This window comes from Pleurodeles waltl, chromosome 4_1 (genome assembly GCF_031143425.1).
Source record: "Pleurodeles waltl isolate 20211129_DDA chromosome 4_1, aPleWal1.hap1.20221129, whole genome shotgun sequence".
NCBI classification, from domain to species: Eukaryota; Metazoa; Chordata; class Amphibia; order Caudata; family Salamandridae; genus Pleurodeles; species Pleurodeles waltl.
In genome coordinates, this window is record NC_090442.1 from 1,006,275,937 (window position 1) to 1,006,298,327 (window position 22,391).

A 22,391-nucleotide genomic window follows, 5' to 3' on the forward strand; every position below is an offset into this window, starting at 1 on the left:
ACAGCTGCGCCACCATCCAGTGTGGGGAAGGGCCAGAAATTAAAGGGCAGGTCAGGAGAGGGCATGGTGGCACTGACTGAGGGACCAGTGTCACACCTTCTGTCCACGTCGACGCCAACCTGTACGGCGGAGGAGACCACCACTTGCACTACCACAGAGCCTGCTACCAGCACCGCCGCCACAGAGCCTGCCTCCAGCACCACTGTCATTGAGCCCGCCACCAGCACCGCCGCCACAGAGCCCGCCGCCACCACAGAGCCCACAGCCACCACCGCCGCCACAGAGCCCGCAGCCACCATCGCCGCCACAGAGCCCGCAGCCACCATCGCCGCCACAGAGCCCGCAGCCACCACCGCCACCACAGAGCCCGCAGCCAGCACCGCCGCCACAGAGCCCGCAGCCAGCACCGCCGCCACAGAGCCCGCAGCCAGCACTGCCGCCACAGAGCCTGCAGCCAGCACCGCCGCCACAGAGCCCGCAGCCAGCACCACCGCAAGCACCGCCTCGACTGACACCGCCGCAAGAACCACCAGCGGCCTGCAACATCCTGAGCCAGTGGCACCACTGCAGACATGGCTGCCATCCCCAGTGGTAATTCGTCCGATGAGGCACTCTGGGCACCAAGCCCCCTCCAGAACCAGTGGAGAGATACATCCACTACCTCTGTCCTTGGCAGGATGAAGCACTCTGGGCACAAAGCCCCCTCCAGAACCAGTGGAGAAACACATCCACTACCTCTGTCCTGGGCAGGATGAAGCAGTCTGGGCACAAAGCCCCCTCCAGAACCAGTGGAGAAACATCCACTACCTCTGTCCTTGGCAGGATGAAGCACTCTGGGCACAAAGCCCCCTCCAGAACCAGTGGAGAAACACATCCACTACCTCTGTCCTTGGCAGGATAAAGCACTCTGGGCACAAAGCCCCCTCCAGAACCATTGGAGAAAGGCATCCACTTGTGATACTGTGGCTTTGCATTCCCCAGGATAAAGCAGTGGGCAACCCACCCACTTGAGAGACTGTGGCTTTGCACTACCCAGGATAAAGCAATGGGCAACCCACCCACTGCAAAAGACTTGAGAGACTGTGGCTTTGCACTCCCCAGGATACATCAGTGAGCATGGAGACCACTCGTGGAGCAGTGGTGTCGTGCGTTCATCAGGCTGAGGTGCCCTCCTCCCCCTGAGGTGCCTGTATATTTTCGATCTGATGCCCCTCCAGTGTCTCTCCGTTTGGAGTCCGGTATCATGTGAGGGCCTCACCCATGCATTTTTGGCCCAGTGGTCCACGGACAATGATTGGTGCACTATCCGGACTTGTGTAGTTGGTGTACATAATTGTATATACTGTATTTAGAGTTTTGAGTACTGGATTCTTATTGATTACAATCGTTCAAATCAATTCCTTTTGTCCTTGCGTTATTCAAGTGGGGTGGGGGAGTGTATATGTAATGTTGCAGCATGTATTTGTGTGTATGGTGTTGTGGGTGGGGGTGAGAGTGTTGCATGTGTGTGTCACTCTCTTCCCCCCGTGTTGTAGGTGCAGTTCTCACCGTGATGGTCGCCGCCGTCTCTGGAGCTCCTGATAGAGGAGCAGGAAGGCCATCGCCGGCAGGATGTGAAGTTCTGGCTCCATGGCGTCCTGGTTCCTCATGGGGTGTGGAGAGGTGAGTGATTTCCCCTTCTGTGTACTGTTTCCGCCATCTTTTTGTTTGCGCTGGTTCCGCCCCGGAAAAGGTGGCGGATTGGCATCTTGTGATAGGGTGGGCGGTACATTATCTTCCGCCTGTCTGTTGGCGGTTACCGCCGCGCTGTTCGTACCGCCGTGGCGGTCGGAGTGTTAAAAAAGTGGCTGTCTATGTTGGCTTCCGCCGTGGTCGTAATCCCATTTTCTTTCCCGCCAGCCTGTTGGCGGTATTACCGCCGCTTTAACACCGACCGCCAGGGTTGTAATGAGGGCCTTAGTGTCCAGAGTTTTGCATTGAAATCAAATCTCTTACATTACTTTTGGGTACATGATCCCCACCTCATATTGGAGCTGTACTGCTAAATATGAGAATTCAAAGTTGAATGCAACTAGGCCACTTCTATATTAAAATCTAAATTTCACAGCACTACTCTTCTTCTGCCCTCTCCTCAGAACAGCTCAATAAACAATGTGTGTAGTCCTTGAAAGATGTGCTAACTAGGTATTACTGGAATGTTAGCAAATATTTATATAAGCCCAGGTAAAACTACTGGTATTGACAGTGGGAGTCATTTCCAAAATGTAATTGAGGACCTAGTCATTGCAAGGGCATTAGTAAGATTTTTGCTGATGACGTCCTCTATATATCTGTGTATTTCTAGCCCCAAATAACAGAAGGTATGAAACTTGCAGTCCAGCTCCTATGATTTCAAAGATGTCAGTTCAAGCACCCCTGGATAAACAAGATGTATTTTTACTTAAAGACAAGAGCCAGTGCTAAAGGTATACAAATGTGTCTTTATGGGTTCCAAACTTGAATAGACATTTGTATGTAAAGGGGATGATCTGCAAACAAGGAAATTGCATAAATATCTCCATTACACCACGTGTTACACCAAAGCACGTTATATGAATGGCCATTTGTCTATCCCTAGAGCAAACATTAAAGACAACAGGAAACAGCCTTATTGCTTTCTTCTCTGTACCTGCCAAGAATTTAAAATTATGCTCCCAGTTTTGATGGGAGAAGTCGGATTACAGGCACTTGTTCAATGTTATAATTTGTTATTTGAAACTCATTTTCCTTAGGACGTAAGCGATGTACCCCAAACTATGGGAATCCTACAAAAAAGCCTTTGGATAGTTGGAGAAAGGACTTGCAGGGGACAAACTCGCTCTGGTTGGAGTAAACCAGCCCAATAAGAACTGCCGATCGGTACGTACTGCCATTTGTGAAACTAGGATTTTCCTCCATGTCTTGCAGTCTAGACTGGGCATCCACAGAGGTCTTTAAGACGACAATCATAGTGGTTTGTAGCCAGATTGTGACAGCATGAAGATGGTCTGACAAGTAGTAAGAGTTTTTATTGTGCATAACATCAGAAAAGCTCATCTTACATATGGGACATAGCTGTGTTCAATGTCCCATGAATATAAATACACTACACTTGTAACAAAATGGGTATGAAGTGGGACAGGCAAAGGATGAGGTTTAAATTGAGAAAACAATAAAATGCACGTACTGATAGCCAGAAAGAATCTACTAACACAACAACTCTCCCCTTTTCTACCCAAATGTTGAGTAAAATGTGGATCTTGTTGACCTTCAGAATTTGATGTTTTGCAGGATACCGCAATGACATTCATCCTATGTTCTTTAATATACTGAAGGGTTTACCGTCTCCTCTACTTCAAACTATTCAGAAGGGGAAAAAATCAGGTTTTTATGTCCCCTGAAAGCCTTGCTTTGGACATTGCTGAAGTGACTGCTCCCTCTATACTAATTAACCAGGTCTGTGCTGGCCCATGGGATCTTTTTGCCTGAGCCTATTGGAATAAGAACTTTACAGGCCTTCAAGGAGATTGTAATGTTGTCAATCAGGACCTGGGATTTCAGAAAATTGGCTGCCTGCTGTAACCCAGTCTTGCCTCAATGGAAGGTCTTGTGATAGCCAGTTCTTACAGATTTCTCTCCTTGCTCGTAACATTAGGAGAAACAACAGTCCCTTTTGCAATTTATTCCATGCATTTGGTGTTGTATCAAACCTAGATAATATCAGGGAGTGGCTTACCTTCACTTTAACACCCAAAATTTCACTCAGCACTCCACTGACCTCACACCAAAAGACAACTAGATCTTGACACTCCACAAACATATGCTTGTCATCAGCATCTGTTGTGCTGCATCTTTTACACCTTGATGTTCCTTGAGCGATCTTGGCCATTCTGAGAGTGATCCAGTAGGCTCTGTGAAGGGTAAAGAAACGGTTTTGCTTTAACAGTACCGGCTTAACTGTCTTGTAAGGAAGGTCAAACGATACTTGCTATTAATCATGGGACATAAGCTCCGGCACGTCCTTCTTCCAGGTTGGACAGGGCTCCATACTTTTCATATCTTCTGCAGCAGCCATATCCCAATACCACAGGAATACTTCTTTATTAATGTTTTTGACCTCCCCTAAAAGAGCTTTGTGTTCCCACTTTTCTTCCTTTGTCAGACCCTGTGTAGTCCACCAAGAACACAGCTGGAAGAATTTAAACTTCGCTACCTCCCCAGCTGTCTGCACTGAGAACTCTTGCCAGGCAATCACGACTTCCCCATTGCTGAGATCCCCCCACCTCCCCAGTTTATAAAATTTGCCCTCTGTAGTGGTCGGCTAAGACTATCTTTTAGACATTCTGGGGTTCCAGGGATGTCCCAGATAGGGACACCTTCCAAGTATAATCGTTTTCCTTATGGAAACCCAACTTCTGAGTGCTGACTGGAGGACTTCAGGCAAACTCGTTTTAAGAATTTAGGATCACCAAAGACATTTTTCTGGGCCTAGATCAGTAATCATAGCAGCATACAACAATTCCAAATTGGTATTACCTAGGGTCCTTGTTAAGATACGAAAGTTTTTAACCTGAAAAGCATAGCAATACTTTTGAAAGTCGGGTAAGGCCAGTCGCCCTGTTTCAGTTGTCTCCTTAGCTTCTTCCATGTAATCCTAGAACACTTTGATGCTCATAAGAAACTGGATATCCTGCCTTGCAACCTCCCAATCTGCTTTTCTGAAAACCACAGAGGTATTGTGTTGAACAAGAAGGTCACTTTTAGGAGAATCATCATCTTTAAGATATTCACTCTTTCAGAAATTCTTAGCAGCAGATTTTCCCACCTTCTCAGTAACCTATCTGTTTCCTTACAAATTTTGGCTACATTTTTCCATGGGGGCTCATCCAAACTATGTGTGATTTGGACCCCTAGATATCTGATCTTATCCTTTGGATGAAAATTCAAACTCACTCTTGGCAACGTTATCACTTTTGATCTGTCTTCCAAGTAAAGTACATTTTCCAACAAGAAACCCTTGCACATATGTTGACAGTTCGACCCACCCCTTTAATTCCATGGGTCTCATCAGGACCAAAGACCTTCTGTCTTTAACCCGGGGAGTAAACAGGGAAGGCCCTGTGGATGCATACATTTATAACTACAGAGTTGTTAGTCCACTGTCATCTATGCCAGATAATTGTGTTACATACTTTCAAAATGATTCATATTTAATTGGGAACAAACTGAGATGCAAATGAATATAATTAAATGTGAGTGCCTGTCATCAAAGGAAGCCTCTTCATAACCTGATATGTTTAGCAGATATGTTTACAGAGATTGCCTGATTGCCTTGGTATGAGCTCCACACCGTTCCCGTGCTGCTCATGAGGAGCCAATATATAATTTATATTGTGTGACATTAGGTTGTAAATTCAATCATAAAATTATATTAATGAGAGAAAATATTTGAAATAATCCATGGGATTATGCCTACTGTTGTATGAAACAGATGTGTGTTCAAAAAATGTCTGAATGACAACATTACGCAAACATGCTAACATTTTAGACCAGAAAGGTGGGAGACTTAGAAAAGAAAATTGAGGCAATTTATATTTCCACATTGGCTTCAATTGGAGCTGAGGCAATTTCAGGGTTGGGTGTAGTTGAAATAAAGCTATTTTTGGCCCAAAACTTATGAGTCTTCCGCCTGAATCTAGTATCTTGGCATGTATGATTACAGTATATGTATGTGTGTGTATATATATATATATCACTTACTGCCGGTCGCCAGTGGGTAGTTATAGTTAGGACCTAGATTCAATTGAAAAAGCATTTTTTGTTTTGCTAATAACTTTGGCGCCATTTTATGAATCTTCACAAAAGTATCGGGGTGATTAATTAAGCGGGGGTCAAGGGAAAAAAAAAAAGGTGGGGGGCTGGTCGCAAAACATTTTCCCCATGCAATTTCCCATATGGATTTTAGACATGATTACAGCTTGAACAGCTGGATGGAATTACACCAAATTTGGCAGAAAGCTATATCTTGGTCCAGAAAGATCTTTTTGTAACTTGGTGTAAATCTGTTCAGTAGTTTTGAAATTATTTGAGAAAAAAGATTTATGTATATCGAGAAATGTGGATCCACTGTGGTGGATTGGTGGATCCATGCACCAAGAGCAGTGCTGTGATTGGCTGGATGCTACCTGACAGAAACGTTGCACCCACTATTTTGTCTTTTCGCACTTGTTCCGGATTGGGAGGGAGGGAGAAATAAAGATGGAATATGATATAAAGGGTCAGGAAACAGGTATCCTGACCCCATAGGGCTGATTGAGGGGTCTGTAAGGGACCACTCATGGGCTATAAATAGCCCACAATTCCACCACAGCACTAAGCTAGGCCCCCATTTGAATCCAAAATGGATCTGTGGATCCAGACCCCAATGAAAAATAAAGACACCCACTCACTAACACAATCAACCCATTCACACACACACACACACACACACAGACCCCCAAAACCACCACCCACACCCAGTCACAGACCCACTCAGCCACTCACATCCACTCACACACCCACATTGTGGAGTTGGCTGCATACTGGGGGTTAGGTGCAGCCAACCCTCTGCCACTCACCGCCAAAGGCAGTGCACAACATGGGGTTGGCTGCATGCTGGGGGGGGGGGCAACCCCCTGTTGTGCACAGCTGAAGGCTGTGCGCGACTGTGGTTGGATTAACAATGGTAATTACATACTACTTTACTTTACTTACAAATATTCACTGGAAAAAACAAAGGTTACAGGGATTTTATAGTTGGGAAATAGAATTAAAAATATTTTAGAAATTCCCCAAAAAAACAGCGGTTACAGAGATGTTATAGTTTGGTTCTGAATTTATGCGCACAAAACCATCGGAATCAGCTGTTATATTTATCTGAAGTAACTATACCTCATGCTCTAAGGTAACCATAACTTTTGCCCTTGCCATGCACTGCTAATTACCCCACATATTACTTCACTCATGACATCTTCTGTGACATCATTAATAATAATATCATTAGAATATTAGCTGTCAAATTAAGGATGAGAAAACTGGGCATGGTGAGCATTCAGTGTAAGGGTGTAGTCACTCATTTCATAAGATACATTGCTGGAAGAGTTAAGGGTTAGTGAGACAATTGAATTTGTTCCAGAATTGAAGCTACCCTCAGACTCAGGGTCAGAAGGGGAGACCCCTTTTGCAGGTTCTATGAAAAAGGGGTCATGAGAGCTCCAGCAAAGATACTTATTTTTTGAAGTGTAGGTTAACCACACCGTCAGTTCTTTAAATGACTCCTGCAGGTCATTGACCCTTTTGTGAGGTAGATGCCGGTTCCGTTGTAGCCTAGCAGACTCCTATAGTGCTGTGCTTCAGTGCTTAACTTGTAAATAAAAAGGGGCCGGAGCCCAAAGCCCTCCTCTTAAAAATGCGGCTGCTGCAGTTAAATGTGCGAACACTGAATACTTGGGTAATGTAATCCTAAAGCCATCTCGGGCCTCTTCAATCCATTCATACCCACTCCCTACCTTTTCAGCCCACTCTTGGAGCTTTCTGCTTTCTCACACTGTGACACTTTTTTGTTTTTCTTTTCCTCCGTCGTTCCCATATGTGTCTTTTGCTCAAGGTAAATGCCTCATGCAGGAAAATAAGTGCCAGCTCTCAAAAATAAGTCCTGGTGCCCCGCACTGGAAACAACAAGCACAAATTAAGCACTGCTGTGGTTCCTGAGCTGCTAAATTCCTTGGGTGATCTCAGTGTAAGCTTCAGTTCACTGCGCCATGCTTTTTTTTTCTGGTCAGGGTACAGCTCTTCTCTACACCAGCTAGTCCAGGGGTAGTCACACCAAGAGTCCTAGGTTTGTCCAAGCCTTGTAGAAGACACAAACTGAAAGTGTGGCACAGCCTGAGGGGCTCCTCCAAGGACATCAATACTGGAATGGCCTTGAACTAAACAGAGAGCCACCACTGTATATTGCAAGAAATATGTTGTTGCAAAGGGCTCCATTCCCAGGACCTCATTCTGCACCCTCTCTTTGAGCACACCAGTCACATGTCCATACGCACAATGAACGTATAAGGGGAAGGAATTCAGTTATTGGGTATTCATCCATTTTATTTGTGAAGGATCAGTAGTCTTCTCTAATTGAAACACAGGTAAAAAGGCCAGTGTACCTCTAATGGTTCACATATGTCCAGCCCACTGAGGAAAATGTAGGAACAATCAAAGTTGAAGGAAGTGGTAGGCTGGCACATTTGTCTTCAGTGTACAACCGCTTTTATTCCTGCAATGTCCAGTAGATTGCAGCCAAAAGGCCCAGCAAAATATGTCTAAGGGAAGTTTTTTGCCTTCTCTGCAAACTGTGACCCAAAGAAACACACTGATTGTTGTAGGTAGTGAATTTCAAAGTTGGACAACCATCAGATGAGTTCTTAGCTATCCTAATACACCAACATTGATTTAGTGAGAGTGACCCGAATGTCCTGAAGATCGTGTTTAGGAGATGATTGTCATGCTCCTTGTCTGAGAAAAATAGCTTCTGCTACCTTTGACCATTGTTGGTTGGGGAGCAAACTGTCTCTCCCTTTTCCATTCTTCTCATTTTCTTGGTGCCTTTAGCAAGTGCTTCTGCACTTGCTGGGGTCTGGTGTCTGGTGAATCAGTCCATTCAAGGGATCTGTGTTTAACATCACAGTGATAGGTTTGAATCCTGGCGAGTCCACTCTGCCTTTCTTTCTTCTGAGGTTTTAAAAATGAATACCATTGAGTCGAGTAAAAATAACCATCCGTTATTTCACCACCAGGATACCATTCAAGGAGAACTTGCATTTCACAACTCCTTGTTATTCTGCCAGTGGACCAGCTACTTGTGGTAGTGGGCCATAGAACGAGTATCCCTTTTTGAGCTTAGACTGTGGTTTTCCTCTGTGGGTTTTTTATTGACCAAGGGTTTTTGACCAGTGCTGCTCCAGCAGCTTTTCATGCCATTGTTGTGCCAGACTTATACTCCTTTCATAATGAGACAGGCCCTGTGCCAAGGATGCTACTTCATTATCCCATTAGATCCCCACCAATGATTGGTTTATGTTGTGACCATGCTGGTTTCAGAGGGACTCTAGGCTTATGCTTTTCTGTGTCTAAGTTGACCTATCAGCAAGGATACACTTGAGGTAAATCTAACTGCATCTACCGCTGCCCTAGAACCAAGAGTCGGCCAACCTTTCTCCATACCATCCCTAATCAAGTGCAACCCCTTTTAGTGATCCTGGTCAAACAAACCCGATATTCTGGTCCCCTTTTACCAAATGATCACCATAGCTGCCATGCACTTTTTGTTGAAAGTTCACTGGTTATAGTTAAGGCAGAAAGATATTGTAGTGTGTTTTAAGCACAAAGGTGCAGGCTGTATAGTCCTATGAATCCCCTACAATGCAAGGAGACCTCACTTTCCCGAAAGTTCATACTTGACCGTTCCTGCTCCGGGTTACATATATTGCTTTGGCATTTTATAAGCATTAAAATTTGTGTGTCAATATTAACAGATCAGGTCTCCTTGGTCTGCTTCAATAGTTGTTCATTCTCACTCTGTTTAAGAAATATTATGCAGAGTAAATGTGCTATAAATACATGAAAATAGGATGGGTGTCATGAGTGAAAGAGACACCAAATAGTATTTATTATCCGTGAACCTTAAGTCCCATTCAGAGAGACGCATGCCGAAGACCTCTGCACACATCTTTAAATACTGAAGGTCCCTGATGCAGCATGAGACATCATCCCATTTTTCGTACGCACGTAACGCGTCCTAACATGTCACCCACATTTCAACTATCATTAACAAATCTTAGCTGCTCCAGTGCTCCAAAAGCAGCTATCACATTGGCATTACGAAATAGACTTCCTTTGGTCCAGAACTGTTCAGAAGCTAAAGGGTTGTAGCTTCAGTGCCCTAGGAAAATTCTGTAAAATTCCATCAGTAGTAAAGCAGAAACCCTTCTTGCCACTAATAAGTCTTCTCTGGTAATAGGCCACCTTAAGATTTTCTAAAGATACTCCCAGGCATAAGAGCTCATAGTATCTATCAGTCTAGGCTGTAGAGTCTTACAGGACAGACAGTCACTTATGTGGCTCACAAACTCCTGTTCCTTTAGAAGGAACAGATGTCTTGGGGAGTGTCAGCAATGGCTTGAGCTCTCCTCCTGGCCTCGAAAAATGGGAAACGAGTCTCCAAACATTAAAAAGTGAATCTACCAAATCATATTACTATGAAAGACCAAAATCATTGTTGTAACGATGGGCCTGTATTGTTTTATAGAAACTAGTGGTAAATTGAGCCACCGGTGCCATGCCCCCATCCTCACATGCTCAAATAAAATTGCTACATCGGTACCTCCACCATGTTCCACTCAGGACAAAGCGACCAGAATGTAATTGGGAAACTTGAATGGTAGCTGAAGAATATCAGTGCAACCTCCCTAAGCCTCAGGAAAAAAAACACAAGCACCTGCCCCAAGTCGCCTCTTCAGTCAACCCAGTAACTGCCTGCCTGACTCTTTGATTTCTTTATGAAAAGCCTCCCAGATGTCTCTTCAACATTAGAACACTGCTGTGGAGCTCAGACCCCCAAAACTGCCCAGCTGTATGTGAAGTTCAAAGTGTCTTGTCACCCCTAGCAGTGATGTAGTTACCTGGGTATGTAATGCAAATGACCTCCCAAATGATGACATAAAGTGCATCAGTTTGTAATCACTTAAAATGGGTGTCTCCTTAGCACCAGAGGCTATAATTTTCAAGGGAGTAGGCGATTCCTTAGTTTGATGCTGAAAGGCTACTGTTGAGCATCTCTGTAGGTCGCAGTGCAGCTGACTGTAGGCGAAGGGATGGGTGCTGCAGCTCTTCTTGAGGCTTGCACCAGGCTTTCGTTTCCCACCTCCAGACTGTGGCGAACCTCCTGCATTCTCTGGAGTTCACTATAATTGTGCCAAAGTCATACCTGACTCCCTCTCAGATGTGTCCTTTCATCAGAGCTATTCTGAACGCACTGCACCTTCAGGCGTATCCTCTTGATCGGTGAGTCCAGGATATCCAGGCTGTGATACCGATGTTTCAGCCAATATCCTGGATTTCGGTCAGTTTGACTCTGAGACTGCTGGGCCTCATGGCCTCTTGCATCCTGCCTGTGACACATACCAGATGGCATATGTGTGCTCTGCAGTGAGACCTGAAGTTCCAGTGGGCTCAACATCAGGGGAATTTCTCCAATATGGTCCTTATCGCAGTGGTGGTTAATGAACCACAATTAGGCAAACGGCAGATCCCTCTCCCTTCCCCACTCAGATCTGACAGTAGTGACAGATGCATCACTCCTGGGATGGGGCAGCCATCTTGGAGAGGTGGAGATCAGAGGAATCTGGTTTCCAGCAGAAGCGAGACTACATCTAGCTGCAGATTCCTTACCAACCCACCCATTCTTCCCGATGCCACCTTAGTTTAAACCCAGCCATATGCAAATCAGTCTTCGCCTGCTCTAATAGAAACAGTCTAAGCCAAACTCCCAGGCCTGGTCCTCCATGAAGTAGAACACAAGCTGTTAAGTCAGGTGTAACTTGCTTTCAGTGGCACAGGGAGCACGGGACCCAACTCAGCCATACCCATTGCACAGTCATCTGGAACAGACAAAATGGCAGACTTCACCAAGAAAATTCCTCACCTCTGACAACAGAGATCGGACTCCCACCACTTACCCCTACCATCCACCAAATGGTAGGGTCCAGGAAGACTACTGGAGCAGCTCTTTGCTAACAAAAGGCCTCATTGAGTTTCTAAAGATAGCCCTTCATCCATTCTTCTGACTTTAATATCTGGATCTTCTCCCTTTAGCTACAGGAATTTAGACAATGCACTTCCATTGCCCGGGAACATAGCCCTCACACTTCATCTTCTGCTGTGTCAGGACGTCATATTGATCCCATTGACTTCCAATACTCTGACTCACTCAAACATGTAAGTGATCACCATGTTACTCAACCTTTACATGCGTAAACATACTGGATGTCAGCACAAGGTTATGGACATACACGTAAGAGTGAAACTTAACACAAGTGGGCCACTAGGCGTCAGTGTCAGTGACACAGTTTACAAGGTCTGATCACACTACTGATTTATGCTGCCACCACAGTTTTAAGCACTATACCTAGGACAGGGATATTACTCCACTCCTCACAATAAAGGCGTGCCTAATGCTCCCCTCTAAGCCACAGGTTAGGCGTAGGACCTCACATATTTAGGGTCAGTTTAAGACGTGCTTAACACCATGGTCAAAATAAGTCATATCAAGTATACTGTGTGTGTACCATGCAGGGGACATTCCCACGCCAACATGTTTTTGTTTTTTTAAATAATAGTTGGAATTTGGAAAGAGCGCCTGGGTCTCTGTCCCAACCGCATGTTATTTCCTTCAACTGAAGTTAGCTGTAAATGTTTCATCTGTGAGCAGAAAAAACTGGGAGGTCGTGTTGTTGGTAAACTTCCACTGTGCATGTTTTCTCCTTGAGGATCGGCCCTGAGCTTGTCTCCTCTGTAAAGCTGGTCTGACCTTACCCTAGTAAGAAAAAACAATACAACAATCTCATTGTCGCACAGAGGCGCCTCTTACAGATGTGTTATTCATGTGGGTTGTGTACAGACCCTGCTTTTCTCTCGCTGCTGAGAATGATGTTTGGAACCTGGACATCACAACGCATGTGTTCTAGGTTGGGCTGTAGAGTTGGGGGAGGGCAGGAATATTATGCACAGCCAGTCCAACTCTGAAACAAGGCTCCAACTGACCAGAATATCCATGCGTATCTCAGGCTAGTACTGCTGACTTGTTTTGCAGTTTCTGCACTGGCTGACATGCAGGCAGTGGGACACAGCAGACTTCTGACTACATTTAAACATCAGAAGCACCCTTCAGACATTGGGACTACATGCATACAGCTGACCACAAACTGAGGCACTACCTAATTGTGTCAAAGCAACTGCATCATGCACAACTCTTACGTTATAGAGAAGTCGTCAAACTACACAGAAAGAGCAAGGAGGCAGGTTCCCAACTGAGGTACAGATAAAAAGATTGTATTAAACTACTATAGATCAGCTGACACAAACCGTCACTTATGCCGGTATCACATATGATAAAAAATGTTCACTTTGAGGTGTACATAGTGTTACCACTTTTCCAAGAATAAAATAAAGGCCTGGGCACGATACTAAATAGGACTTTAAATAAAATCATATATATCAATTTGTAACATAACTTGTCTGCCTTTGTTTACTTTAATTTTTAGTCATGCATCGTTAATGCAGCTCTGGAACACAATTAAAAATGATTTCTATATATATTTGTGGTTAGTCCTGTGTACAGATAAGGGCTATAAAAACTGGATTTAGGAGATTTTGCAATTGTGCAGGTAGAAAACAGGTCAGGTGATAGCTCTAGGCGTACACCTATCACCCTCAAAGTTTAGAACCCTGTTAATGGGCAACATCAAAAACATTTTGAGCACGTCTGGAGATACCTTACACAAGTGTTCTGCGCTGGGCAGTCGACTGGGTAGACCAGAACATTGAAATGAGCATATGGTGACCGATTGGGGGCTACGGGCCATATGTAGCAAAGGTTTTTCCCCATTCTGTGTCTATGGGAAAAAGTGTTTGTACATATGGCCCAGTATTATTAAGGAATCGATCATGGAGACGTATAGTTTGATATTTTTCTAGTTTTAGGTCTTGATGCCATATTTCCTAGTCTGGAGGTATTTTGTGGGTCTACCAAGTTCTTTGTTGCCTTGTCAAGACTTATATTTTCATTAGAGCTACCGGTGGCTTACTTGAGCCTGGTCACTGCTTAGAAAAAGGTGATCTTTTTGCATATATGAGGATTTGAAGGGCCATTTGAGGACTCGAATATGGGCTAGTGAATTGTGCAGATTTTGGTGGGCCAGATTTACTCCGTTTTCTGACCAATCCTGTCTTAATCCAGAAGCTAAGGGGAGGTGGACGATTCTCAAAAAGTTGTCTAAATCTACGTGGGTGTTCACTATTATTTGCACGTGAGGATGGATTAAGTGGTGGGCAAGTGGGCTGGTGCCTGCGAGATGTCTGAATGATGCCCATTGTATACCTCAAGATTTTCCTTACAGACGCATCGTTTGCGGACCAAGTGCAACAATTGCCTGGTTTAGGGAAGCCATCCGGTGGTTATTAAGTGATTTCGTATGGAATTGTAGACGCCTTTATTTTTGGTTTTGGGATATTTTATAGTAGGAAATCTTCAAACAAGGTGGTGGTAAGATGCTAAAGAGAATACAAGCTTTATGGACTTTTCTTTTAGTTTCACTATTGTATTATCACTCAGAGGCCATTAACATTGTTATGCCTGCTGAGCTTCGCGGTGTACATTGAAATGGCGGCTGAAGCATCGCTCTTGACAGCACAGCACAGCACGGATTCACAGGGCCATGTTTCTCCGGGCTTGGTAAGGAGTGTTTCTGGACCAGCTCATCTGCTCATAACCGATCCATGGGGGCTCGGGTTGTACAGAGCCCCCGCCTAACGCTCCCTGGCGCACACCCGAGCTTTGCCTCGACTTGACTTCTGTTCGGCTCACGCATCCACCCCCGTGTGCAGTGTGAGGTGGCGCGAGCCGGAACGGTCTCCCCCGTGCCGCGTACAGTGGTAGCGTCCGCCTCCCCGGTAGTCATGTGCACCGTGCAGCCAGGCCGCCGCCGTCGCCTCTGGAGCCTGCTCGAAAGCCTTCCTGCGCCGCAGCGCCTCTGAACCCAGTTCGGCACCCATACCAGCGCATGAGACACCTCCACGCAGAGCGAGTCCGAGAGCGGCCCGGCCTCGGCGCTCCACCATCATTCTCCACACGGCCAGCGGAAGCAGTGAGCTGCTGATGTCAGTTAACTCCGAGAAGTCGTCCTCGTCTGAAAGGTAGGGCTGTCCCCGGCATGGCTGCCCGGGGTCCCTGCTTAGTGGCTGCGCCAATGCTTGTCGGGTTCATGGTGTGCTCCTCCATGCACAGTGGCAGGAAGAACTCATAGATGGGCGCAGCACTGATACCCGTAAGCAGCGCCTGGCAGTTCTGCTGCCACCTTTACTCCCTGCGCAGACTATTGACAAGAACTGCGTGCACCGACAGTGTCGGCAGAGATACCCCATCTCCATTGACAGCCTATGGAGGGTTGCTGCGTGCATAGTCGGCCCTAGACCGCGTTGGTGCTCTCTTCTCGCCTGTGGACAGTATGCGGAGGGGCAATGCATGCACAAAGCCAGGGACACGGTGTGCCGATGCTTCATCGACTCTATAAGGAGCCTATGAAAGAGACATCGCCAGTTTGTTTGGGTGCCGCCTCTCTCCTCCATAGGCAATAGAGCACGGAGACAGGATCCTGTTGTGCTAATGGTACCTTTCCTCCGTGGGCAGCCTGTTGTGCGACAAACGATGCTGCTGTCATGTTTGCTGATGCTATGTGTGCAGTGTGGCCTGCGTACTGAATGTGGCAAGCGTTGTGTCTTTTTCAGGAGGGATTGATTTTTCTTGTAGGATGAAGCCTGAACCGCTGTAGCATGCAAATGATCTCTCAGCAGCAGTGTGCCGCGAATGGCAACACGTTGCGAGAGCTCTTTGCCTTATTTTATTGTTTGCTTTTTGTTCTGGTGCTGTGTGCCAAGCTGCAGTCTCTCCCCACCCCTCAATTGGCATTCTTTGACTGATATTTCGTTGGTTTGCCTTTGCCAGGGCTTGCTCCAGCATCTGTTTCAGGCACACGAGACTAGGGGCGTTTGTTTTAGAGAAAAGGGAGTGGTGCCCGATGCACATAGCATTGGAATTGCACATTAGTCACATTCTGCGAGCGGGCTGCTGTGTTTATCGGGCACATGATGGGATCTAAACATGCGAACCCTGCAGGCAGGCTTCACGCCTGCAGGTGAAGCCGCCGTGACTCATTAAGGTTTTTATAGCGATTATGGCATCTGCCGTTCAAATCGCAGCCTTCGCACTTCTTGCTTGAACCTTCCTGACAGACACGTAACCACTCGGGGAGGGAGCGAGCTAGAGACAATTCTAAAAATTTGTCAGTGCATCTTTTTCCCATTTTAGTCAATTAGCTGCGTATCTATGGTTGTCCACACAGCTCTTTTGTAAGCGCATCACATTTCACGTTCCCCACAGTCGTGACTTAGATGTTTAGAGTGCACAATCACATACCCTTCACACATGAATTCGTTGCCATTATGAATGCTTTGTTAAACCGGGCCTTACACCACCTTTTTAGAGAATGTTTGTGGCATTTGAAGTAGTCATGCTGAACACGGAGGAGAGCGCGCTGAAATGGATCTCGTGGCAAAATATATATATATTTCAGAAAACACCTATTGGACAAGACATATACCAGAAGGTTCGATATGGCCTATAGTGAAAGGGTCTTATTGCTGAAATCGGTATCTCCACGGAATTCTGCGTGTTGTGTAATAATATAAGTGAAGCTATACGCCAAGTCTGCTTGTACGTTATCTGTTCTGTTTTTATTTGTATCACATTTGATTGCCTGTCGCCCATAATAAGTGGATCCAGTATAGCATTTATTTATTAATCATAATATAGTTAATTAAAACCTTTACATGATATACAAAAAACGAAAGGGACTGTGTTAACAGATGAAATGTGCACAAAGTGAACTGTTGGTGCACGATTTCTTCAGTATTTTAACCCTACTGCTACTGAGAAGCTAATGCTTCACAGATAAAACGGAAATGAGAGGAGCCTCCAGAGTAAGGGCACTTTATAAATATCTTGACAATTCAGGTATATACATGGTAAAAATGCCGGTGAGTAAACTATTTAATATTAGCCTAATGCTGCTTAAAAGGTATTGCACATCGGGTAAGACTGGCAGAAAAGTCACATGTTGACAAGTTCAAACACTTCAGAAATGGTCTTTTAAACCACCTACACTAAAATTAAAAAATTAAAAAAAACTTCAGTCAATACCGCAAGTCATAGCCATATTCAAAGTTAAGGTGCTGTTGCTCAAGCTGTTCTCTTCTTAATAGTAAAACTACTTAAAAAGCTAATGCACAAAAAGTGAATACTGAAGGAGGGGGCACGCTATAACGAAATAGAGTCACTTCAGTGGTTGCCCTAAGAGCATATATAAATGTACAGTGCCAGTGCATGCTCTCCTTCAGGGTTGTCCTTAAGAATAAGCACAGCAAATAAAACTGCGAAAAGGATCACACTTAAGCCAAATAAAACAAATAAAAGTGTTGTTTGCATGCTATTCCCTAAGGACTCTTCATTTGATCTTGGTAGAGACGACCTAACGCACACTGTCCTTGATAATAAACACAACAAAAGGAACAGAGAAAAGGACCACGAGTTAGCAGAATGAAGCAAATAAAAGCTACAATGTACATACATAAGGATGTCCAGCCCCATTTTAGTATTGTATAAGGTGACATTATAATGCTTTAGGTACATTTTTAAAATTAAGGAACTGATGTTGGCTATGATATAAACATATTGTTGTAATATGGTACTTGAACATAGGCTGTGGGGAAGTGAGGTAATCTTAAATATCTGTTAACATTTGTACTATCTTGAATTTTATTACTGGATAAATGCTGATGTTATGTAGTTTACTGAAGGAAAAACTGACATTTTATTGTTTAGGGATTTAAAAATGTTAATATGACAAGTCCTACTTAGAGATACAGGGTGCACACCTAGGTGATTATTTATGCCATGTGCTGTCTATACTTCAGCAGGAGATTTTAATATAAACGTGTCCGATATCCCGAAATAAACTGTAGTGGCCAAAATGTATACTAGCTGTGAAGCTTATAGAATGGATTAACCTCAGTTCAGGACATTCATGAAATGACGGTTCTTTAATAACTTGATACGGTTTGAGGCACACACCAATACAATATACTGTCCTTGAGGCAGGCTTGTATTTTTATTGAAAGTTTATTCCTGGCCAATTTAGCCTCTTCTTTAGTCCATCAGTGTCAGCCAATTCTCAGCCAACATGTTTTGTCATCTGGGGGTATCCCTATGACTTCATCCGGTCAGAAAATAACACATAACACCCACTGTTGTGATACAATATGATACCTATTCGGTAGTTCCACTGCCAGTTTACCATAGTCACGTACAACGTCATGATACTGTCAATCATGCATGTGGAAACCTATGCATAATCTCAAAGCAAAATTTTAGTACTGGATTATTCTGCAAGGTGACATCTCCATAATGTAAAATAATTTCCCAATTCCCATGTTATGTAATATTAATTTAGAGTGAAAATGGCTGGAAACGTGTGGAAACATAAAAAGTATTTATATAAGTCATGCGTCATTCAAAGTCCAACAATATAGTGATGTTGTGGTTGGAATAAAAAACAGATTGGCCCAATCCCACAGAAGCAGATGAAGTCTAAATTTACCTTAGGTGAAACCGAGGTGCTAAAACTCATGCAAAGAGCTCACCATAGCAGCCTTTTAAATACCTGTCTAATTTGCCTTTGGAATGCACAATTCCCTAATGCGCGGTCAGAATTCCTGTCTGGGATGGGCCCCTTGCTAAATAAGTGTGCCCTCAAGCTTAATATAAAAATAAAGTAGTGGAGAAGCGTTATATTCTGTTTGTCCCGCATCTAGCTACCAAAACTTCCAAGGAAAGAAGAGGACCGACCACCCGCCAGTTACATGTCAATGCAATCTAAATCAGCAAATTCTTCCGTATTTATAGTTATATGGGCAGTCCACCCATTCGTACAGGGGACTTATCTACCTATATTCAAACAGCAATAGTGGGAAGGGGAAGCCAAAATCGTATTCATTGTGCGAACCACCGTGTTTCATTGTAGTCAAATATAGCCAAATAGTGCCGAACCTGTTATACCATGTGTATCCAAAGTATTCTAGAGTGAGGACGCTCATGTCTAGCGTCCAGATTGGGCGCCATGATTTGCATCTATATGAGGGAAACAAAAATAAATGGACTGTGCTCAAACGGGAAATGTAGATATGTACTAATCTCTGAATGACTAGCACACACCATATTGGTATATGCTAAACTCTGCCTATACGAGCAGTGATCAAAATTAGAGTGCACATGGAACCTAATAATTCCGAACACGTGAGGAATAAACTGTCTCACATACTCAAAACAGTAACTCTCCAAAAATCTGCATTTTACCTGAAACATAGCCTATGAATCGTGGTGGCCTAGAGAAATGCCAAATGGTGAGTAGTCCAGTATGCCCCTGGCAAACCTTTGTACATGAATGGTGAAACCCCAAGACGGATATATTTTGGGATACCAAATCACCGAAAATAAGCTGCTCCCATCGATCCCAGCCTAAACTGCATTCATGTAATCTCAAGTGTGTAATGTATTAGTACAAATGTATACATTGAAAGTAAACCAAACCGATTCTCAGTGGATAGGTCCATCTTGTATCTCAAAATTGATAACGCCTCAGGCCAAGATACACATCAATGCCTGTGTAGGACCAGAGCAAGTGGGATAGCCAAACATAAATTGCAAACCATCACTGCTGAAACCTTTTTTCAGTTGCCAGGAGCGACATGTTAATTAGCTTTCAATGCAAGCCGGGCAGGCATTTCCTTGTTTAACTCCTCAAAATGCTGACTTCTAACAAGATGTCTATGTAATGCTGCTTATCTAATCGACTGGACTGAGGTGCTACCTCTACCTATTTTAAAAGAAGTTAGCCTTTCACTAATTTTATAATGTTAAAAACTTGATGCTTAGATCCCTTCTACCTTCTTTTACAGTTGCAGTCATCTATTCTCTTTTTGTTGTTGTTGTTTTTAATCACTAGTGTGGGAGACAGCAAGTAAAGATAGGTACCAACGCACCTCTCAGGCAGCATCCTATCATTAAAACACAGAAATGCAAGTTTTCTCTTTAAAGGAAAAATTATCCTTCTAGATCAAATACACATTTAAAAATACTCAGTAGCCCGCTAGGTGCCATGAGGAAAAGAGAGCAGCAGAAAGAGTACTTTTTTGGAAACTACTCAGATAGTGCTATCCCTCTACCGGAAGAGAGTACTCCTGGCCCACTACACTTGGTTTTTTAGCACAGCCTATTTACTCCTAAAACACACCTCATGCAAGGCATGGGAGTATGGCATGAACCAGCTTGAAATCTAGCAGAGCCATTCAAGTAAGAACTTTGTCATGTTGACCTGCATAAAACTGTACTGCTTTTCATGGTATCAGCCTAATGATTGATTGGAAATCAGAATCAGTTCATAAGCCACCAACACCTTTGTATCCATCAGTGCTCTTTTCCTGGCCAGTATATCAACACTCAAGTCGTGGAATAACAGGAGACTCTGTTCCTCTGTAATTACCCTTTTCTTTTGAATTGCTACTGTGACCACCTGAGCTCTAGTCTGCTTCTTGGAGTACTGCCATCACAGTTCCACCTTTGAAGATCTGGGGGGTGGTTGGTCTGCCCTCTTCACCTCTTGTTGCTGCTCAGTCGCCATTCCCCCTTATCCCAAGTAGCTCTTTGTCCGTCTTAGTAAAAAGAGAGAGAAGCAGATGAGGAAGGTGCTTTGTGTGCACTGAGGTTGCTTTCGCATTATGGATGGAGGTAAAGGACTTGACATAGTTGACTGAAATAGTCAAGTGGATATTGGATATGCAAGGGTGACAAACCGAAGGACCAGTTAATGATCCTCTTGTAAATCCTTGACAATGATAGGCAATGAAAAGCCTCCCATAACTGTGTTTCATAATATTGTGAGCTTTGGCTATGAAAGAAGTTTACACTTTCAACGGGTAGTGACATTTCAGTTTTTGTAACTGGTGTCCCTGTTTGTTCAAGTCCTTTAGTGGCTGGTTTGCTAAACAGGCCTGACCCCTGCTTATCGCCTTCACTTCCTGGGGGAGCTAAAGGATGTCTGGCAAACAGACCCTTTTTGCTCCGTTGATTCTGAACTCATGCTTGTTCTTTTTCGCTTTCGCTTGCACAGTGCTTGCAAAATCTCTTATGGAGGGAAAAAATGTAAAGAGGCTTAAAGCCTGCCCATTACATACCTTTACTCAGCATTGGTTGGCTCCCAAGCCACTCTGGTTTCCTGTTGGCCTGTGTCTCCTAGCCTCTGACTTCCTCCTGGGCTTTAGTCTTCGTCTTTGCTGTGGAGCATGGACCAAGTACTACTTCCTGTGGCCAATGTCCTTTCACTGGTCGCAGGCTCCTTCAGGTACATTTGTTTTTTTTTTTGGTTACTTAATGGCATTGAGCATTAACAAGACCAAGTAGCTTGCTAAGTGATGTCTGGCTTTGTTAATATGCTTTTTAAGCTGTTGCAGAGCAGCGTGGCTCAAAGTGAACAAAAAAACTGCTGTGACGCAGCCAAAACTGGTTGCACCCTAGCCCTTTGTTTCTAATTGCATTGAGCCATGTTGCACAGCAACCTGCACTGCTGTGCAGCATCTTTAAAAAAGACATTGACAACGACAGTAGGTCTTCCATAGGTGAAACCTATTGGCTTCACCAGTGCTTGTTTTTGTCTTACTTCTGCCCCATGTATAATGTACTTTGATGTGGCATGAAGGATCCTCCTGGCATAAAGTTGGTATTCAGTTTAACTTGTGTTTCGTTTTAGGACTTGTTCCTTGCATGAGCAGACCTACAAATCTACATTTTGCTCTCATGGCTGCTATCTGATACATTATTCTCACTGTTACACATGCATGTATTTATAGAATATACTCTTGTTTTTCCTTTGTATCCAAATTGGAACTTATTTTTAGAAAAAAAAGAAAAATACTAGTTGTGGTAATAGGTTTGTGTTTGAAACTGTTCATATAAATCATGCGCTTCAAGGCTTCAGCACATGAAAGTGCCTGCTTTGTTGCCTCCAGTGGACTGATGCTGTCTGAGCTACTTTGCTTTTTCAACTGCCTTTTTTTTTTACAGACTTTTGCACTAGTTGACAGAGTGATATATTTTCAAAATAGCAGCTCTGTGGCTTTAAATTGTTTTCACACGTATGTATATGTTATGTTTGCGGCACCTCCTCTATGGACTTTAATGAGCGATTGATGCAGTTCTTCTCTCGTGGCTCTTACATGCCTAAAACATCGTGGCTGGCAATTTGTATAAATTGAATCTCCTGTGCAGATAAACCTTTTCTGGGCTATGAGACAGAATGTTCCTAAATATCTATAGACTTTAACTGCTGAAACATTTCTGCAGATATCTTTTTTTGACTTGTGTTCTGTTGCAAACTGGGATGAAAGTTAGCAACAGTATGTTT

At 44.0% G+C, this 22,391-nt stretch overlaps 1 protein-coding gene across 3 annotated transcripts in view; it reads left to right on the top strand.

The window, feature by feature from the left end:
• The window catches only part of SRPK2 (SRSF protein kinase 2), a 516,420-nt gene that overhangs the window by 162,011 nt on the left and 332,018 nt on the right, over positions 1–22,391 (top strand). The window contains exon 1 of one of the 3 annotated variants that reach the window (XM_069229856.1): positions 14,701–15,015. The exons of the other annotated variants lie outside the window; for them this stretch is intronic. Coding sequence (XP_069085957.1) covers positions 14,978–15,015 — 38 coding nt within the window. The 5' untranslated portion in view covers positions 14,701–14,977. Of the gene's footprint in view, positions 1–14,700; positions 15,016–22,391 lie in introns of those variants that run through there. 3 annotated transcript variants of the gene reach the window in all.